At 37.5% G+C, this 20497-nt stretch overlaps 1 protein-coding gene across 2 annotated transcripts in view; it reads right to left on the reverse strand.

Moving 5' to 3' along the window:
• Positions 1-20497, reverse strand: part of EIF2AK1 (eukaryotic translation initiation factor 2 alpha kinase 1) — a 37882-nt gene that overhangs the window by 12763 nt on the left and 4622 nt on the right. Inside the window, exons 2-11 of one of the 2 annotated variants that reach the window (XM_073362155.2) lie at positions 17466-17621; positions 13475-13608; positions 13000-13031; positions 11027-11126; positions 9509-9589; positions 8998-9097; positions 6532-6589; positions 5379-5748; positions 2443-2554; positions 46-152 (exon numbers count right to left, since the gene is read on the reverse strand). In XM_073362155.2, coding sequence (XP_073218256.1) covers positions 46-152; positions 2443-2554; positions 5379-5748; positions 6532-6589; positions 8998-9097; positions 9509-9589; positions 11027-11126; positions 13000-13031; positions 13475-13608; positions 17466-17621 — 1250 coding nt within the window. The remainder of the gene's footprint in view (positions 1-45; positions 153-2442; positions 2555-5378; positions 5749-6531; positions 6590-8997; positions 9098-9508; positions 9590-11026; positions 11127-12999; positions 13032-13474; positions 13609-17465; positions 17622-20497) is intronic. The other variant, XM_073362157.2, reaches the window with a different exon arrangement.

Here is a 20497-nt window from a genome sequence, read left to right on the forward strand (position 1 = left end):
CCACTAGGCCACACTGCATCCTCGAATGATAATTTTTCAACTTACTTTAATGTCTCGATGCATGACTCCCTTGCTGTGTATATAGTATACTCCTTCAAGTAACTCTTGAAAAAATTTTAATGTCCAGCTGACATCCACAAGGTGGTAAGGACCTTAAAACAATTTAAAATTTTTAATTATTTCAGCTGATTTTGCTAAAACTAAAATGCCTTATAAATCTATGGTAAAATGGTGTGTCAGTTTATCTGCAAACATGAAGACAGTCTAAATAAAATTAGCATAGGTTAAAAGTGATTTCCCATGGTGTAAATAGGAAATTTCTTCTTTAAGATAGTGGCTGGTGTATGAGCTCTAAAGAAAGACCGCTTATATCCTCTCTCTCTCTCATCTAATTGTGAATGTGCTCATTATTCGCATGTCTAATTCTCTTCTGAATCTGACTAAGCATCAATGATAATTAGCTTATGGAAACTGTCAAAAGTTATGACTTCTGTAAAAAAAAGTATTTACTTTTATTGGTGTTAAATTGGTTGCTTTTAGATTTGATTGAAATGTCCTGTGGAGTTAAAATCATAAAAGTTCCTGGTCCTCTGGTTCCTAAACAGGATCCAAAAATGTTGTATGAAAGAATAAAAGTGAAAAACTTTCAGGTAAGAGATTATTCTCTCTCCTAGAATCATGAGTTAAGAGTTTCAAAGTAATGCAAGAGATTTAACCTCACATCCGCTATTATTCATGGAGGAGGTATGGCTAAATCCCTGTTACGGCTTTGAAATTCTCAACACTGATGTGCCTGTCTCACTGATCTCTGCTCCAACAAGATGGTGCTGAAAATGGCTGACATCTTTCTACCATTCATCATTCTGTATATCCCTATCATGTTCCTTCGTACTTGTCTCATCTCTGAACTACATAATCTGTTTTTTCAGTCGCTCTTCATTCAGAGGTCTTTCTGTGCCTTCAGTCATTTTCACTGTCCTTGACTGAGCCCTTTTTATTTCTGCTATATCTCTTTGAGATCAAGTGACCAGAACTGAACACAATATTCCAGCTAAGGGCATGCCAATTTAATATAATGGCATATTTTCTGTATTATTTTATACTCTATTCTTTATAGAGCCTAACCCACCTATTATCATACTGCCTATTCTTGTATCATTTTTAGGTTTTCAGATTTCTCTAGCCTTGACTAACCTAAACAGTCACCTACAAATTTTGCCACCTCATTTTGTTCAACTCTTTTTCTAGATTATAAATATATTAAACACTGCTCCTAGTACAGAACTCTGAGGCTCCCCAATATTAACCTTTTGCTACACTCAAAAGTGATCATTTATTCCTACTCTTGTTTCTTAGTTTCTAACCAATGGTTGTAGTTTACCTTTCACCCTATAACTACTTGGTTTCATTAACATCCTCTTGTGTGAGTCTTTGTCAATGTTTTTTCAAACTAAGAATAAATTATACTGGAGTTCTTCTATCCAATTCTCAAACAGGCCCAATCTTGCTTAATTTAAGAGACCAAAAAGACTAGTTGTAGGGAGGGAAGGGTGGAGGGGGAAACAAATAAAAACCAAGCAGGTAGGAAATCTCACTCCATGCAAAGAATATAACAAAAAATTTGTTCTCAAAAGTGATCTGATAAGACATCAAGTTAAAGACACATTTTTCATTTCAAGATTTACAGTTCTATAGAACAACCTGTGTTAAGTAGATTTCTTTTCACACTAACTATGAAAGGGGTAGAGCATATCTTTAATGCTCTGTCCTTAAAAGACCTGTCCCTCTAGATATCAACAGTCAATGAAGCCTGCTGACATCACCATCTAAGAACTCCTCTGATTGGGACCAGATGTTAAATCCACTATGGTCAATTAAAATAATGCTGTAGGATGTTTTTCATTTTTCCAAGAACAAATTTTAAAGCTTTCAATTGCGTTGTAACCCCACTGCATTAGAGAAATCAACTATTAAGCTATCTCCTTGTCATTGAAAACTAATGTTTAACAGACAAAGCAACCACAATTAAGAATTATTACACCTGTTTTTGGAACATAGCTCATTCTGATCAACTTTGACATTGTTCTGGAAAAGGAACAAAATCTACATAATCTAAACTGCTCATTGAAAAGGGACAGGCCTGCTCAACAGCAGCTCTACTTCTCCAGATTAGTCCTATTTCTCATGCATAGTTTCACCCTTCACTTCTGGGTGAACTTTAAGTCTCTTCTACAAACACCTCACCGGTACAGACTACACACATTTTATTAAATTACTGTTATTCTGATTGAATGAAAGGGGGAAAAGGACCTAATAACCAAAGTCCATGTTATTCAATAAAGTATGAAATCTAACATATTGACTTCCAAATAGAAAATCAAAATACATTTTTTTTTTTGCCCTGTAAGTATTTATATTGTAAAAACAAACTATAAATCTTACTGGAAGATTCCTCTGTTCGCACACCACATCTTTTGTTTCTGTCAACAATCCAGTCCCACAAGGAGATATCACACAGTTGCATCTGTATATGAAGCATCAGACAATACTCCATCTAACAGGAAAATATTGGTACATATTTTTTCACTGTAATATAAGGGATGATCACTTATACAATTTTGTTTCAAGACAAATGATCTGCAGTTTTAAACTAAGATTGAGTACGGAGTGGATGGCAGATAAAGTGCTATTAAATGTATTGTGTTTTAGGTGAGAGAAGAGAATGTACCATTATTTTGCTTTCCTTATTCCTCAAATGGTACTAAGTAATAACCGTTTAAAAAGCATAATACAAGCCGTATACAGTGTAGTTGTAGCCATGTTGGTCCCAGAATGATGATGATAAAATAATAAAAGCTAACACAACATGACAGATATTCCTAAGATATTCAGGCGTATCTGGGTAAGTCTATGGAAAGATTTTAGGGGTTTTTTTTTCCTTTTTCAGATGGACTATGTAGGGAAGCATTCTGACCAAAGAAAATAATTTATAAGAATATCAATATTGGAAGATATATTTGTTTTGATAAATGTAATACCAGAATCAAGATAACACTGGATCTCACTGCCTTTAGAGCAAAATGCATTCAGACCGGACTAATCAATTTATTTTTTTCCCTTATAGTCAGTTTCATCTTCTGATGATGCACTAGTACAACCCTGCAGTGGTTGGGTGCGATCACTGTTGAGTTGAAATGCTATTTTCAATTACTGTTTTCAATTTATAAACATATTTATCAATTTCATATCCTCACAGGAAAACCCTAAAATTGGACCTCAACTACCCAACGATGTCCCTTTAAGATATTAATGTCATATTTGATAGATACCCAGCTGTAGTCCATATCCCAACTGATAAAGAAAGACACTGTAGTTGGTTCCATACAGCTTTGTATCGTATTATTACATAGTTTCTCCGTCTTTTAGCAGTTTGATCCTGCACCACTGAAATCAATGGGGGCTCTGCCAATGATTTCAATAGGAGCAGAAACAGGAGAAGAGCTTGTATTATTTATTAGCACATTGACTATGTAATTACATATTCAGTTTCTCAAAGTGTGTTAGTTCATTTGATAATTAGATGATTGTAGCAAACATCTTTAAAAACTTTCACAACAGATATTTTGAGAAGCAAGACATATCACTGGTTTAAAGGTAAAATGATCAGCTTTAAATAGGATTTTGATTTTTTTTTTTAAATGAAGTTTTGTTATTAACAACACTTTGGAAACTCAAAACAGAAATCTACTTTCAAATACTCTCTCCACTTTCACAACATTTTTTAATAGTGGTGGGTTTTTTTGAGAAAATGGGGATAGAATTTATATTTCCTGATGTTTGTGGATTCACTTGCAGCCCACATGGCATATGTTCATCTAGCAGGATCTGCTTGGGAAGCCCATGTGCACTTTTGAAGGGTGGAACGAAAAAGAGCAGCATTTTGTACAACTGAGCACATGCTAAGTCCTCAGAAGTATGAATATGAAATATTCAAAAAAGAAAAGGAGTACTTGTGGCACCTTAGAGACTAAGCTGTAGCTCACGAAAGCTTATGCTCAAATAAATTGGTTAGTCTCTAAGGTGCCACAAGTACTCCTTTTCTTTTTGCGAATACAGACTAACACGGCTGTTACCCTGAAACCTATTAAATATACAATTAACGTGTTAATTAATAGTATCTTCTATTTGGTTTATTTTACATATATAAAACCTTTGCTTCCTGTCCTGCAACTGCTTCCCTGATAATCCTCCAAAAACATGGCCCATGTTGGATTCCTTCTCTCCAACTTCCTACTCTCCACCCCACTTCCTGAAAGTCCAAATTTCACCCATGTATCTCCCAGCACCTTTAATCAAGTCATTTAATACACATCAACTTCATGCCTCACCCAACTCTCTCGCTTTCGATGCTTCCTGTCCCCTGAAGATTACTTCCCACTAACACAAGCCCTAATCTCTCCTTGCCCTCTCCTCAATTCCGCTATTTATGCTCCCTCTTCACCATTTGCAGCACAATCTAAACCCAGCCCCACTAAATCTTAACCAGCTAATTTCTACACACATAACACCCTCTTTCCTAGAACTCTTGGCTCCTGACCCAGCCTATCATCACTAGCCAGTAAATTCTGACTCACCCACAAGTACTGCCCCTTATCTTCTCTTTCCTTGCATCTCCCTTCCAGGAATTCCAGAGGACACTTCCATAAAAGCTGCAGATCTTTGGAAACAACACTCCCATGCCAAAATGACGATTTCATTATGTGGGAACTCTGACAGCAGCAGGGCCTTGAGACCTTCCTGACATGGCTACGCAGCTCCACCCCAGACGCTCAGTTGTCTCTTTCTCCTCAGTATTTACACTTCACCAAGAGGTTCCCACTTTTCCATGTGCTTCTGCTTCCCTCTTTGTCTCCATAAGTGACATTGCCTGACTGGAAGATAACTGAAAACTTGCACACACTCCACATTTAGGTGCATTCATCAGCAATGTTTGGATTGGTCACTAGTGCAGAATGTCAGAGGTTTTTTGGCTTATTTGGGTTTTGGTGGGTTTTCTGTTTTGTTTTTTGCAAGAATAGCGTTTCTGATTTTTAAAATTATATGTATGATTTTAACTGAAGAGAGCCAAAGTGACAAATATTATAGACTTTTCTTTAATGCTAAATTTTGGCAACTCTTGTGGTGAGCATCCCTGTAATTATGTTATCCACTCAAAAAAGCAACAATTGAGATAAAATTACTCAACTTTGGCTCCAATCCCAGTCATACCATTTATAGAATTCACTGTTATAATTCAAGGGCACACTTACTTAAGACTACTCTGCACACATCATTACGTCAGAGATCAGTTAACTGTAGTTAAAGAGGGGTTTATTTACCTCACACTGCCTGTGCACTGACATATGTTTCTGGGAGCATTCGTCTTCAGTGCAAGAATCACTTGAAATGATATCTTTATTCAGATTAGAATGAAGTCCATGTGATAGATGATTTTTAAAATGAACTGGTCCACTGGCAGTACTATTTGTGCAACTTTCTTGTGAGTCAGTGAGTGGTTCACATTTATTCGTTTTTATTCTTTCTTCACCATCTCCACTGGTAAAATCTTTCGTTATATCCATATGCTGCACTGATTTATTATCTTGATTCTCAAGAAAGTTATATCCAGAGGATTTAATTTCTTCTGAGGTATAGTCAGCAAAGATAATGGAACTGCTGCTTTCCATATTTTGAATATGACACTGGTCTCTGAAGAGAAGGAATCAATAAGTATATATTGTATGTTACCTACTAAACACCACAAGAGGCGGACATCAGAATTGCACTTCAGCTTTTATTTTGGAAATGTTATAGAAAGAGATATGGCTATTTCAAACCTTGGTAAAACTGGGATAATATCCAATATTTGTTTTACCCTTAGAAGCAGGAGTTCTACCCCTTCCCTACAAAAACCTTACCACTGCCCAATTGCCATTGTAGGGTCACCCTTTATAAGACTCTTCTGAGTGTTTATTTCTGATAGCTGACCTTTTCAGTTTGGCAGAGACAAGCAGCTACAGCCCCACGTGATCATTTGACAGATGTCTGTTGCATCTGTGTCCCTTCCAGCTGGTAAGTGTTGCTTTTACATTTCCCCCCTTCCCAGCCACCTCATCTTTGAGATGGCAAATACGCACATTTTTCTGTTGAATAGAAACCCTCTACCTCCCTAATGATGCTAAATCTGAACTGAATCTTGTTGGTGAATAGTACACAATTTGTGAAGTCTGTATGTCTAGTAATAATGTTAGATACTATTGTGATAGACCCTGTTAACTCCCAAGGAGGAATGTTAGACCTTTTCTCACCCTCAGACATCTGATGAAAGGGGGAACAAATACAAGAATAACTGATGCCTAATAGTTCACTACTTGATACAAGGAAGTAATATTGCTGTAATACAAGTTTAACTCTACAACATTTAGTGTTACATGGAGAAAGACCCTATGTTAAACCCAGATTAATATTATCATTTAACACTGCAATACTTACTCGCCACTTTCTTGGTCAGAAGACTTTTTGAGTGACTGCAACTTCAGGACTGTCTTATCTATTAGATGAACAGAAAAAGTCACATTTTACAAAACAAGACAAACACACATTTCATTGCATATTAACATTACAGGTATAGCTACTGATTAAACTACTAAAACTTACGATGAAGAGCAGGGGTTTTACCTATACATAACCTCATTCAGCCTTGCTATATTTTTACCCCTGGAAACATAATGATAGAGGGCATTTCTCAACCAACCAACAGGCCTCAAAAGTGCAATATTTTACACTTCTCTTTTTTTAAAAAAAAAAAGAAAAAAAAAGAAAAAACAAGTGTTATAGGGAAAAGGAACTCTCACTGTAAGGGATGTATTGAATTCTCGTTTATATGTTAAATTTAGTTTTCATATTTAGGAAAGCATTATTAGTATGTCAGCTAATGCTGAAATAGGGGGATTTTAATTAGTGAAAGAGATGGGAAGCAACTGAAATTTGTACACCAGCTAACCCTTTATTTTATTTTGGAAGTAACTTTAATCAAACACCATGTTTATGAAAAACAGTAACTCGGTAGCTTACCATACATAGAGGTTTCTGAGACAAATGTGGAACATCTATTTTTCTAAGCTGATGGAGACCATATAATCTATTAATCAATCTAGATACTTATATGGTCCGCATCACTGTTGTAAGGTGTACCTCACAAGTATTTTAAATAGAAATAACAATTGGTATTCTCCATCTCAATGAGTAAGTTGCCTGTGTGCATTCCTGTGGCACCACCTTCCAGAGTATTCTTTTCTACTGGCATTCTTCTCTCCATGCCTGTAACACACACACATACACAGGAGTGCTGGTATGCCAGGGGTGGGCAAACTTTTTGGCCTGAGGGCCACATCGGGGTTCCAAAACTGTATGGAGGGCTGGGTAGGGAAGGCTGTGCCTCCCCAAACAGCCTGGCTCTCGCCCCCTATCTGCCCCCTCCCACTTCTCACCCCTTAACTGCCCCCTCAGAACCCCTGACCCATCCAAACCCCCTGCTCTTTGTCCCCTGATTGCCCCCCTCCCCGGGACTCCCCACTCCTAACCGGCCCCCGAGACCCCACCCCCTATCCAAGCCCCCGTTCCCTGACTGCCCCAACCCCTATCCACACCCCCGCCCCCTGACAGGCCCCCCAGGACTCCCACACCTATCCAATCCCCCCGTTCCCCGTCCCCTGACCGCCGCCCCCCAAACCTCCACCCCATGCAACCACCCCCTGCTCCCTGACTGCCCCCCGGGATCTCCTAACCCTTATCCAACCCCCGCCCCTCCCCACCCCCTATGATGCCGCTCAGAGCGCCATGTCTGAGAGCTGCGCCACCCGGCTGGAGCCAGCCATGCCGCGGCACTGCCCGGCAGGAGCTCACAGCCCCACCGCCCAGAGCACTGGCAGCACGGCGAGCTGAGGCTGCGGTGGAGGGGGGCAGCAGGGGAGGGACCGGGGGCTAGCCTCCCTGGCCGGGAGCTCAAGGGCCAGGCACGGCAGTCCCACGGGACGGATGTGGCCCATGGGCCATAGTTTGCCCACCTCTGTGCTATGCGAAGGAAACAGGATCATCAAGACCTCCTTGCCAGAATGATGAGAGGGTTGTAGGGCTATGACTTAGGCATTCTAGAAGTAATGTGGTGAGAAGTGAAAAGATAGGGAAAACCAAAGAAAAAGGAAAACAAGAGGAGATGCATAGTAGAGAAAAAGTGTGGGGAAAGAAACCGAGAAACCGTGCCTTCCTGTCAATGACAGATGTTGATGTCTCAAAATCAGATTCTGCCAACAGAAAGCTCAGAAGCTACAGAGAAGCCTCAATTTATCTTACCAAATATTTTTAAAACCCTAATATGGAAAACAAAGTAAAAGGCAGTTTACATTTGCCATTAAAATACTTCTAGACTGCATCAATTTTTCTCAAGTTTTCTGAGGCAGTTACAAAGAGAATGCTGGAAAGCGATGGCCAGATTCCACCACAGATCTGTGATTTCAGAATCTGTTAGCAAATGAACTTCTTTCTCAACCTCCTTAATACACAGTGCTTTTCCTCCAAAGGTCTCAAGTGAGTCCTTCCCCCAGGGTCCCTTCTACAACTAGCCACACTGCTATGCTTTGCCTGAGCTTTTTTTTTTTTTTTTTGGAAACTGGATTCAACTGGAGCCTATGCAGCGCCCAAAATCCTACTCAAATATTTTAATAGGTAGATTTAGATGTCCTGCATTTCTAAATTAACCATTATACCCCCGATAATCTCTTGATCAGGACAATGCAGTAGGTAAGAGCACCTGATGGCCATTGTCATGCTTCCTAGAAAAACTGTTTGGAAAAATCTCTGGTTTCTTCATCAATTCTGAGAGTTGAGTGTTCTGCAAATTAATAGAACAGACATGCTTATGGGAAGTATGAAGTTACAATGATAACAAACAATACTCCCCTTTTGGACATGCTGGTTGAACATGTTCTATCCAAGCAGTGTGATAGCCTACAATATTAGGATGTTGCAGGCCAGCCAACACTTTAACTTCTCGTAATACCTGAAAAAAAGAGAAAAAAGCAACTTTATGATCATCCTTTAATTTGACTGTAAGATGAACTCAAAGGGGAAAAAAACCAAAGGTTTCTAGATACAGTTATTTTGCCTCTTACTGGAATTTAAGAATTTGAGGACAGATTATTATTTTGCAGCATTAAGGATAATAAAATTCAGATCTTGCAGACTAATGTTTTATATTAGATTCAGATTGGGGCTAAATAAACATACACTAAAATAATATAAAACCTGTTTAGAAAGATATGATGAGATACAAAATTCATAAAGTAGGAGATATGCCCACTTAGTACTTTGCCATAACCATCACTAATGCCACTGCTAATTATATTAGGAACCAGTTACAGTAAGCAGTGACTTAAACAGAGAATCTGAACATGGAAAAATAAATTCATACCTTCATGCAATCTCTTTTGGTTGCTTTCTTAATAAGATTTCTTTTAATTGCATAGAACTGACCATCTAATTTGTTTCTGACCTGAAAACAATTTTTAAAAGGGAAAAGTCAGAAAAAGCAAATTTCACAAATTTAGATCATCAAAAACTCATTTGAACAACAGTTTGTTTCCTAAGAATCAAAATCTTACACTCTTTATTCAGATAACCTTTCAATGACATTAGAGGAGGTCTTCTGGATTTGGCCCTAAATGTCTCATACAGAGGTGTCCAAGTTTTGCCTAATATACAGCAGCACAAAAGTCAAAACTTACATAAAATGAAATAGACACCACTGCAGCCATCCTTCCCATCAATATGGGGTGCTGCTCACTGAGACTACAGATCCCAGCCCACAACGTTCCTTCTTGATCTGCATGGCCTCACCAATGATATATTGACAAACGTTTTGTATTTTTAACTACTGACTTTGGGCTGTAACATTAGAGAGGTAACATTAGATAGGAAATGAGTTATAATAATAATGAATTATAATTATAATAATTATATTTGTAATTATAATAATTATAATGATAATTATAATAATTGCTTATTTTTACAATGCAACTAAATATTTTTAAAACAACTTTGGCAAGTAGTACATGACTCAGAAAGACAAGGTGGGTGAGGCAATATCATTTATTGGCCCAACTTCTGTTGGTGAGAGAGACAAGCTTTAGAGCTACAAAGAGCTCATCCTCAAGTCTGGGAAAGGTATTCAGAGTGTCACAGCTACATACAAGGTTGAACAGATAGTTTAGACAGTTACATGACTTATGAGTCTGAAACTAAATACCTTCATTTTCTAAAATATATTTTATTTTAGATTTATAAAATATCCACCCAACATAATAATATGGCTGACAGAGGAAACAAGGTTAGTTACTTGACACCTAATTTTCAGAAGAACTCAGCACCCGCTGCTCCAAGAGAAGCCAGCATGAACTATGGGTGCTCAGCATTACTGCAAATCAAGCCCTAAGACTGTAAGCTCTCTGGGAGGGAAGAACTGTCTTTCTAGGCATTTATATAACACTCACTACAATGGCACCTCTGGGCACTACTACAATATAAATAGTTAGTAAAAATAACAGTTACTATGCACCAGTGGTTGGTACAACCCACGTTCAAAATTTAAATAATTTTCTTTTTTAATCAACCACAGTTAAAACAAAATAAGCTTCCCTTATTTTATATAGATAAATTCAAGTACTTCATATGAGAAGTAAGGGTTCTCTCATATTCAAGATATAAGAATAAGACTGTACATGAAAGTGAAACATACAATATATTCTGTTTTAGACAAAAATGCATTGGAGTCTTCAGAAAGCACCCTTCTGAAAGGAAGAACTAAAACCTCTTACACAGTTTCAGTTCACATTTGTTTTATTGCCTATTATTAAGAACAAAAACAACCAGGTGAACTATTTCCATCTCTAACAGTTATTAACAAAGCTGTTAAAATAGAGGATAAAAATACCTTGTACACTGTACCATATCCCCCTTTTCCTAGTCTTGCAATCTCATCAAATTCATTTAAGTAGCGTGAAGTTTGTGCTTCAAAGAAAACTTCTTTTTCACTAATTAAAAAAAAAGTGTATTTTATGACTGGTGAAACTAAATCACAAGCTAAAATTAAATAAGTCACAGATAGAGATGACACAGAAACTTCATTTACATTGTGAAAAATAGCTAAGTACTATGACACTATCCCTATAGTGCAAACTGAAAGCTAACAGTGTGTGTGAACAAGAAGGTTAATGTTCCAAACAGCAATACTTTGTGAAGTTCAAGGGGGAGATTTCGGCTATGTCTACACTAGAGACCTTACAGTGGCACAGCTGTATCGATGCAGCTGCGCCACTGTAAGATGTCCCAGGTAGCCGCTCTATGCTGATGGAAGAGAGCTCTCCCACTGGCATGATTAAACCACCCACAATGAGCAGCGGTAGCTATGTCGGTGGGAAGAGAGTCTCCTGCCAACACAGTGCTATCCACACTGTTCTGTAGATATAACTTATGTCAGTCAGGGGTGGAGGTGTTTTTTCACACCCAGGAGCGACATAAATTTTACAGACAAAAAGTGCAAGTACAGACACAGTCTTATTGAAATAGTGGTGCAAGATGACCTGCTGAAGAGATTACATTATACTGAGTTAACACATAAGTGCTGTAAGCAATACAGAAAAAAATATATTTCATTAGCATTAATGACTAGGAAACCCATTTGCAGATTAGTTACTTGCTATTCTGAAAAATTTGGTAGAAAATTTCAAAGGATTCTGCACCACAAGGTGAACTTTGGTCCTATTTTGACAACTTTAGTTTAAAATATTTTTCATCATTGTATAGTAAACTAGAAAATATTTTACTGTGTATTTTAGGCAAAGTAGCAAAGCCTTTACTGAATAATGGTGGTTTAAGTTCGGGGTGAGCAGTGGGCACGTTACATGAGAATTATTTTTTACAGATTAGCAGAGTGAGAATTAGAAATGGTTTATACTGTTTATATCAAAAGGCCATTATCAGCAATAACTGTTTTCCTAGAATGATTTCACAGAATCTCTCTCAGCCACAACTTGCAAACTCTGCAACAGCTGGAGGAGCAAAGCTTGCTATTTTCTCTTTAATAATTCAGTCCCCTTTTTTCAGCTGCCAAGTAGGACGTTTTGACTTTAAAAAGAAAAGCTTCAACAACTTTTGTGAAATTTATCTTACCCCGCTTCAAAGAATGATAGTAAGGGGAGAACCCTCATCTGATCCAAAAACCGTTTCAAAATAAATACAGAATGTCTTTGTCTCCACTGAAAACAATACTCTAGCCACTACTGTCATAATACATTCCAGATTCCTGAAAAAGCATTCCCTAAGATGCAAGATAATAATAATCACGCCCATGTCAGAATTTCAGCCTGCACCCAAAATCCATTGAAATTCTAAAGTTAGCAGGAAACATTTATAACAACTCTTATTTTATTTAATGGAAAAAATGAATGGGACTATTTCTCCGGTATGCCAGGAGAAGAGTCAGAAGATCCAGCATGGAGTGTATAACCTCCAGCTGGTGCCTCTATTTCCTTTACAGACCCAGAAATTTATCTGTGAATCCCATACGGAGAATCAAGCATCATCAAAGGCCAAACACAAAAGGGGCGCTTTTGCTCCTGGCAATGGGCTATCATGTCACAGCTATTTAAAAAAAATTAACTTTAATACAGCAGCCCAAGTAAACCCCAATGCCCTACACGAAGAAAATGCAATATGAAATCTCTCTCCATCTTTACCCTTTTAAAGAGTAAGCTTATGTTTTTGAATACACTTTATCAAATTTATAAACACCCAAGATCGCAAATGCAATATTTTCATGCAAAGCTGAATTCTATTATTTTTATAGTGCAAAACTTCAGACAGAAAGTTAATCTTAATACTTGTCACAGCACTTTGGACACATACCTGACTGTGTGAGAATCTCCACTGTCAAGCTCCTATAAAACAACAAAATATAAAAAATTTTTAAAAAGCTATTTACAGACAGAAACCTGATGTGCAGTTAATGTTTAAATATGAACTTCATTACGAGAAGGTAAATCAGCAGCACAGCAATTCCAATTATTCTCCTAAATGTTCTAAATAAGAAAACATGTAACAAATTTAAATCAATATGTCTAAATTTCGATCTGAACAAAAATAAAGCTTTGATCTGATAAAGCAAGAATACTGTAGACTTTGTTACTATTTGTATCTATAGATCTAGATATTTCCCCTCACACCCACCCAAACTACCAAAGTGTAACCAAAGCACCATTTTATATGGCTTCTGAAAATACACAATCCAAATATAAAAACAGTTCCATAAAGAAAGTTGCTTCAGAAATCCTAACATGTAGGTTAAGTAATGTAAAGGTTATTAAAGAAACTTAAAGTATACCTCAAGTATTTGTTGATTGGCTGCTTTCATTAATTGAGTAATTGCTCTATTATGTTGCAATCGTAAAGTACTAAATTCATCACAGAAGGCAAAAGAGGAGAGCAAGCCCATTCTAGTGAATGTCCGACAGATTACTGTAAAAAGAAACAGGATAGAGGCTATTTAACAGGAAACCCAACTAAACAATTGCAACTTTAAATAAAAAGAAAAGGAGTACTTGTGGCACCTTAGAGACTAACAAATTTATCTGAGCATAAGTTTTCATGAGTATACCCAGACTATACATTAATCCTCATTACTTCTTAGCCTGGTCCAATTTATAGTAATCAACTGAATCAATGAACAAGAACAGTAACAAGGTACCCAATTGCATTTTAAGTCTCTATCCCACCCAATATAAATAAATATGAGTGAAGTTCCGAGCAACAATTACTTGTATTTTAGCACAGGGGAGGGAACAAATGCCAACACTAACACCACATGTGGATATTTACATAACCATCTTGACCTGTATTTTTTATTCAGAAGTAAATGCTTTATTACTGAAACTGAAGATAATTTATAATTCAGTCAACATGGAGCTTGGAGTGCACGTGGTATAACGGTCGCATAAGGAATTCGTTTTAAACAATAATCGAAAGAGATTCTGAATCTGAAAAAAAAATGCATTCCATTACATGTACCCTAACACCTTTTTCCTCACTCCTGGTGAGGAACCAAACCAAAACTAATTACACCCCAGCTACAGCTACCCTGTAGAAATCCCCTCCCACCCACCAAATTAATCCACATTACTTTACCTCCTAGCTTCAGGGTGAAAGTCTCTTGTGTCCATCTCCTTCCTTTCCTAACTGAATAAACTACCTGACCACCACCCCACCCACTTGGCTGCCACAAATAAAGCACCCTTGTTGTATTTTCAGAGTTCAATGCTAATAGCATTCCAGTCTGTTCACAATTATGAGGACTCATATTACCATGGGCTATCAGCGCTATGCTATTAGTGCAGAGTGGCAGTATCAACGTTTTTGCTAATTCCCCCACTATGTACGCACATGTATATGCATGTACATGTAAATACACTAAGAATGCATTGGTCATAGCTCCACAGCTAAGCTAAGGTCAATTTCTCTCTCAAAGTTGTTCATTATGCAGTCCATTATGAGGAATAAAAAACTGGGCCTGATAAAATTACTACATACTGGAAGAGTAGAGATGGAATTTTGGTGACAGTTACAAACAAAAATATAAATATATATATGCGCACACACACACACTTAGAATTGTTTAGGAATTCCAAGGAGTTATAACTGTTTAGGAATCCTAATGAGCTAAAAGGGACTTATTTTGGAAATACATTGAGCCTCTTTCTTTGCATCACTGTAGCTCAAAAACAGCCTGTTACCAAACCCAGCAAACTATCCATATAGATATATTTCTTTGAAAATATGTACATAAGCTATATTTACAGAAATTACATTGTAATTAATGGAAGTTGAACAATTGTTGAACCTAATATTATAGTGATAGCCAGGACTCTGGGTCACTAAATGGTGCACTCTGATGAGGTAACAACCAATCATTTCCCTTCCTCTCCAGTTCATTTGTAAACTTCACCTCTATTGGATGAAATTAATGGGAACTTTCCACCTGTCAAGAGTTCTTAGGGGTCAAGTGCTGGATTATCAATACACAAAGAACACTTGATTGGGTCACAGTAGACACAGTGACAGAGTACTGGTTGTGTGTATTTGTCTTGACAAAGAGAAGGAGAGGTAGAGAACTTGTGGTTATTTACCCTGGGATAGACAGTAGAGACATTGGTATAGTACTGATAAACAGATCCTGAAATAGATATTAGAAGTAGTGGTAGAACACTTGCTTTTATTTGTCTTGATATAGAGAATAAAGATAGTGGTGTAGGTTTAGGTACATTAGTCTTGAAATAGATAGTAGAGGAAGTGTACTGTGTAGATTTGAAGATTTTAATCTAAGAGGAAAAAAACCAATAGTCTACAAATTATCAACAATCACAGTGTACTGCTTTGTCCAAACACACAAATGTAAATACAAAAATATATATATACTCTTATTTCAACAGTTTATTTCTATAGTCTTGTATATGAAAAACATTTTAAAAAATGACATTTCTTAATTGCGCTAGTATTATGTTTAATCAAAGAAAATATTCAAAACAAAAGCTACATGCACAAAAAAAGGAAGTTTTCAATCAAAATGTCTTGCACCAAAATAAGGGGAGCACTTTTAAAAACAGTTGTGTTAAAAGGCTAAAACACAAAGAACAGAAGGGTATAATTAGATGTAGTCAGAAATTTTAAAAAGGAAAATATTCGTCTTTTTGTTATTTTCTTACTATTTTAAGAATATGCTTAGGAAATGCATAGAAACATAAAATTCTATACCAAAAATATCAATGATACATCAAGCCATATCAAGTAATAAAATACTTGAATTGCTACATACTAGTGCTGTGATCCTGCAAACACTTATGTATGTGCTTACCTTTACTACCATGAAAATTCCAATAGGAAAACACCAAAAGAAATGGAATTTCAGCTCCAAATTTGAGTTTAACCATAACCTGTTTCCTATGTTTCTAATGCTTTGTGTGTTGTTTGTAGTTAAATAAATGTTACTGAAAAGCTTTTTTATGCTTAGGTTACTGTAATGTATTCTCAAAACTAAGATTTTGTCTAGGGATAGAGTTTTCACACTTTATAATCAGGAATATTTTTGTATCACTCCCCTTGTAAAGCCAGGCATCTTAATTATCAAGTCAATTCTACAGTGAACTACTAAAATTGCTTTCCTATATCTATAAAAGTGTCAGTCATTTTAGGTCTGGTGTTTTGGATCCTGGACTAGGAGTAAGTGCTGAGACCCCACTTTTCCAACAGCACTTCAAGCTACGCACAGTCATCAGATATCAAGCTTTAAATCTGGCACTAGTGCAGATCTGAATATTGGCCATCCTGGGATTGAGGCACATTTTGCTCAGAAATTTCCACATTTGAGAGGAAGGAGAAATACTTCTTTGTCAGTTGTTTTTGTTTTTAAATGACAGTTGTTTGAAAGCTGCTCGGAGATATGGAATATTAGAAGTTGACCCACATGAACTGGATTAATGGGAAGAGGGCAGGTGAGATGGTAAAAGGTTCATGATTGCATACCACATGGATCCACAATGTGCATCACTTGGCTCTACAATTTAATCATCACATATAGGGGGGTGCATATAGACACACACAAAAACACTGTTCATGGGAAATCTAATTCATTTTTTTAGTTCAGCACCTTCCAACAATAAGTAGAGCTGACAAAGTAGAAAAGTTATCTGAATATTCACTTTGGAGTAGTGTGAACTTAAACTAGATGATAGAAATTGGAGAATAGAAATGAAGGGTATATTCTTACTGACTTTTTTTTTTTTTTTTTAAGATTCCTTTGATTTGAATCCTGTTTTGATTAGCATAATACAGGTACATTTGTTGCTTTTGCATAGAGAATTATACAATTTGTGTACATTTATGAATATTTCTATTACATTATATTCCTTTCCTATAGTTGTGTTTTCCCTGTTTTTTATAGTTCAAATACCAGATTTTAATAAAGCCTGTGGAATGAGTTCAGAGTCATCTTAGTGATATCACCTGTTACCTCTCTTGCACTGTAATACGAGGCTGGTGAAACAAAATTGTTAGTAGAGTAGTAATAATTCTCTGCAACTTGATCCTACATATTTCTGGAAGGTAGAGAATGCCCTCAACTCCTAGTCAAATTGAGGAGGCTCCCAACCGTCCAAATGGCACTCAGCTACGCCCAGTATCAGATCCACAATTTTCCAATAGTCCAATGTAAACTGACAAACGGATCTCATAACTCAGAAAACAAACGTAGCATTTTATGTTCAGGCACACATGACAATAAATCAATTTAAGGTAAAGTAAAAATTGTAGATACTCTCACTAACTTTGGAACAAAGATCTTGATTGAACAGGATTTTGTGCATACACATGGCAAAGATGTTCTAGCAGAGAAACAAGCAGTAGCTGGTTTGCAATTGTAGAAGTGAAATAACATTTTTCTGAACGATTCACAACTCGAAGTTCTTCTGGTACATCAGATTCTGAAAATAAAACAAAACAATTTAAGGGTCATCATATACAGACTTTATGAAACACGATAAAAAATGGTTACCAGCAGCAAACTTTTTTGTTGTGTAGACTGACCCCTAACTGTAACTGTGTAACCAGTTTGGCCAGTTCTTCATTACAGCTTTCTGTATAGGACAATGTCTCAGAATGCACTGTGCAGAGTACACTGCAGAGCCCGGCCTGACCCGGTGCACTGAGCTGTGCAGTGGCGTGGCTGGCTCCAGCTGGGTGGCACAGCTGTAGCACCGCCAGCCAACAGTGCTCCAGGCAGCGCGGGAAGGGAGCAGGGAGCAGAGGGGGTTGGATAGAGGGCAAGGGAGTTCAGGGGGTAGTCAGGGGGAAGGGGTGTGGATAAGGGTCGGAGCAGTCAGAGGGCGGTTAATGGGGGGGTTGAATGGGGGCAGTGATGCTGGGGGGGGCAGTCAGGAAGGAGGGGGGGTTGGATGGAGCGGCGGGGGGCAGTCAGGGGCAGGGGTGGCGGGGGGGCCTCAGGGAATGGGGGAGTTGGATGGGGCAGGAGTCCCAGGGGGGTGCCATCAGGGAGCGTGAAGCGGGGCGGATAGGGGGTGGGGGCCGGGCCACACCACACCTGGCTATTGGAGAGGCACAGCCTCCCCTAACCAGCTCTCCATATAAATTTCTGAAACCAGGTGCGGCCCTCAGGCCAAAAAGTTTGCCTGCCCCGGCATCGACCATTCCTTATCATTGGAGCAGTAGTTCTGTGAACTGCTGGCAGCTATTAAAAGACAAAGGAAAAAAAATATATCTATCTAGGCATTTTAAATGTGCCTTTCACCATAATATTTAGGAAACAAATGTTCTCTGAGGAAAAAAATATTTTTTAAAAACCTTCAGAGATTACTCATTACTCTTAAATTAAAAGGAACACTCAGTCCCTTTAAAATGGAATTTATAACAGCACAGTAAAGTCAGTTTAGGACCCACCCACACTGCAAGTCTAAACACACAGAGTTGTCTGCCCCATGGTTACAAATGTATTTTTTAAATAAATATAACCTATATCTACTTTACTGTAGCATATGTGACAACACAATCATCATAAGGCTTTCCCAATCTGAGTGGAGATACTAATTTAATTACAAAGCTTCCTTTCCTAATATTTGTTTAGTATACAATATAAAATTGAGTTTTCAAGAACAGCCTTTTAGGCCAAGAGCCCTGTTTTCAAGTGAGACATGATGCAACAATTTCATTACAAATATTAACAACAAAATCCTCCTTCTTAAGATAAAAATTTACTACTTTTGGAAATGAAGAAAGGTAAATAGTGTCCCCTAGGGATCTGTACAGAGACCAGTGCTGTTCAACATATTAATAAATGATCTGGAAAAAGGAAAGGAGTACTTGTGGCACCTTACAAACTAACAAATTTATTTGAGCATAAGCTTTCGTGAGCTACAGCCCCTTCATCAGATGCATAGCTCACGAAAGCTTATGCTCGAATAAATTTGTTAGTCTCTAAGGTGCCACAAGTACTCCTTTTCTTTTTGCAGATACAGACTAACACAGCTGCTACTCTAAAACCTGGAAAAAGGAGTAAGCAGTGGGTGGCAAAGTTTGCAGATGATATAAAATTACTCAAGATAGTTGTTAGGTCCAAAGCAGATTGCAAAGAGTTACAAAGGGATGTTAACTAAACTGGGTGACTGGACAACAAAATGGCAGATGAAATTCAATATTGATAAATGCAAAGTAATGCACATTGGAAAACATCCCAACTCTACATACAAATTGATGGGGTTTAAATCAGCTGTTACCACTCAAGAATGAGATCATAGAGTCATGTGGGTAGTTCTCTGAAAACATCTTCTCGATGTGCAGGAGCAGTCAAAAAAAGCTAGCAAGCAGAATGTTAGGAACCAGGGTGGATAAAAATCAATTTTTTTTTTTAAACTGATTTTTTTTTTTTATTTAGATCGGATTTTTTTGGATAAAATGCTTTTTGAGGAAAAAAACCTAGCTAAAGATAGTTTTAATTAAGATACATTATAGCTCAAAGATCTCTCATCATGGAATAGGGATTATAAATTCTAATTCTATAGTATGAGATAATATATATTCATGTAATGTTTAAGAAAAGTTTTGTAAATGAGTTACAATAGTTCATGGATTAGTAACCCAATCTTATGGGGTTCCAGGGGCTTCTGTATACATTATTTAGATTAATCTTCCTATTTACCCAATGGGACTCAATGCTAAGTCTAGAAGATACCATCAGAGCTGCTTAGTTTTGCAGTTCCAAACTGTAGATTTGTGTCTCCAGAGATAACATGCTTGTTAACAGCAAAAATGGTAATAAATAAATATATAGAGGTGAGAAATAACAGACCTCAACCCTATTGTCCCTCTGCAAATTTGTGTACACAGAGTCAATCCCTTACCTCTCTCTGAAAGTGCAAAGTTTCAAAAAGTTAAATGAATAGAAGATTGTCGTGGGCAGAAAAGATCTGGACAAGAAGAAGCCTGGAGATAAATGTGAGAAGGGAGGGACAGGCAGTAGAAACAAAAGTGAAACTGTTTGAGCAGCATATTCCAGAAGTCTTGAGGTCTTTCTGAGTGTAGCCTTCATTGATTTGAGATCTACCATACCATTCTCTCACTAGAAGGGAAAACCTATAATGGCAGCAGGCCATAAAAGAGACCCAGTTTGGGAATATTTTAATGAAGTTCCTCTACCTGTGGATAAGACAGGCATGCGTGCAAAATACAAACAGTGCAACAAAGAAATGCAAGGCCTGAATGAAACAACATCATGAGACGTGTTCCTTCTCAGGAGGAAGCTGCGCTGAAGATTATGAAAGGAACATGTCTGAACATGCAGGATCTT

This window comes from Lepidochelys kempii, chromosome 10, assembly GCF_965140285.1.
Source record: "Lepidochelys kempii isolate rLepKem1 chromosome 10, rLepKem1.hap1, whole genome shotgun sequence".
Lineage (NCBI taxonomy): Eukaryota > Metazoa > Chordata > Testudines > Cheloniidae > Lepidochelys > Lepidochelys kempii.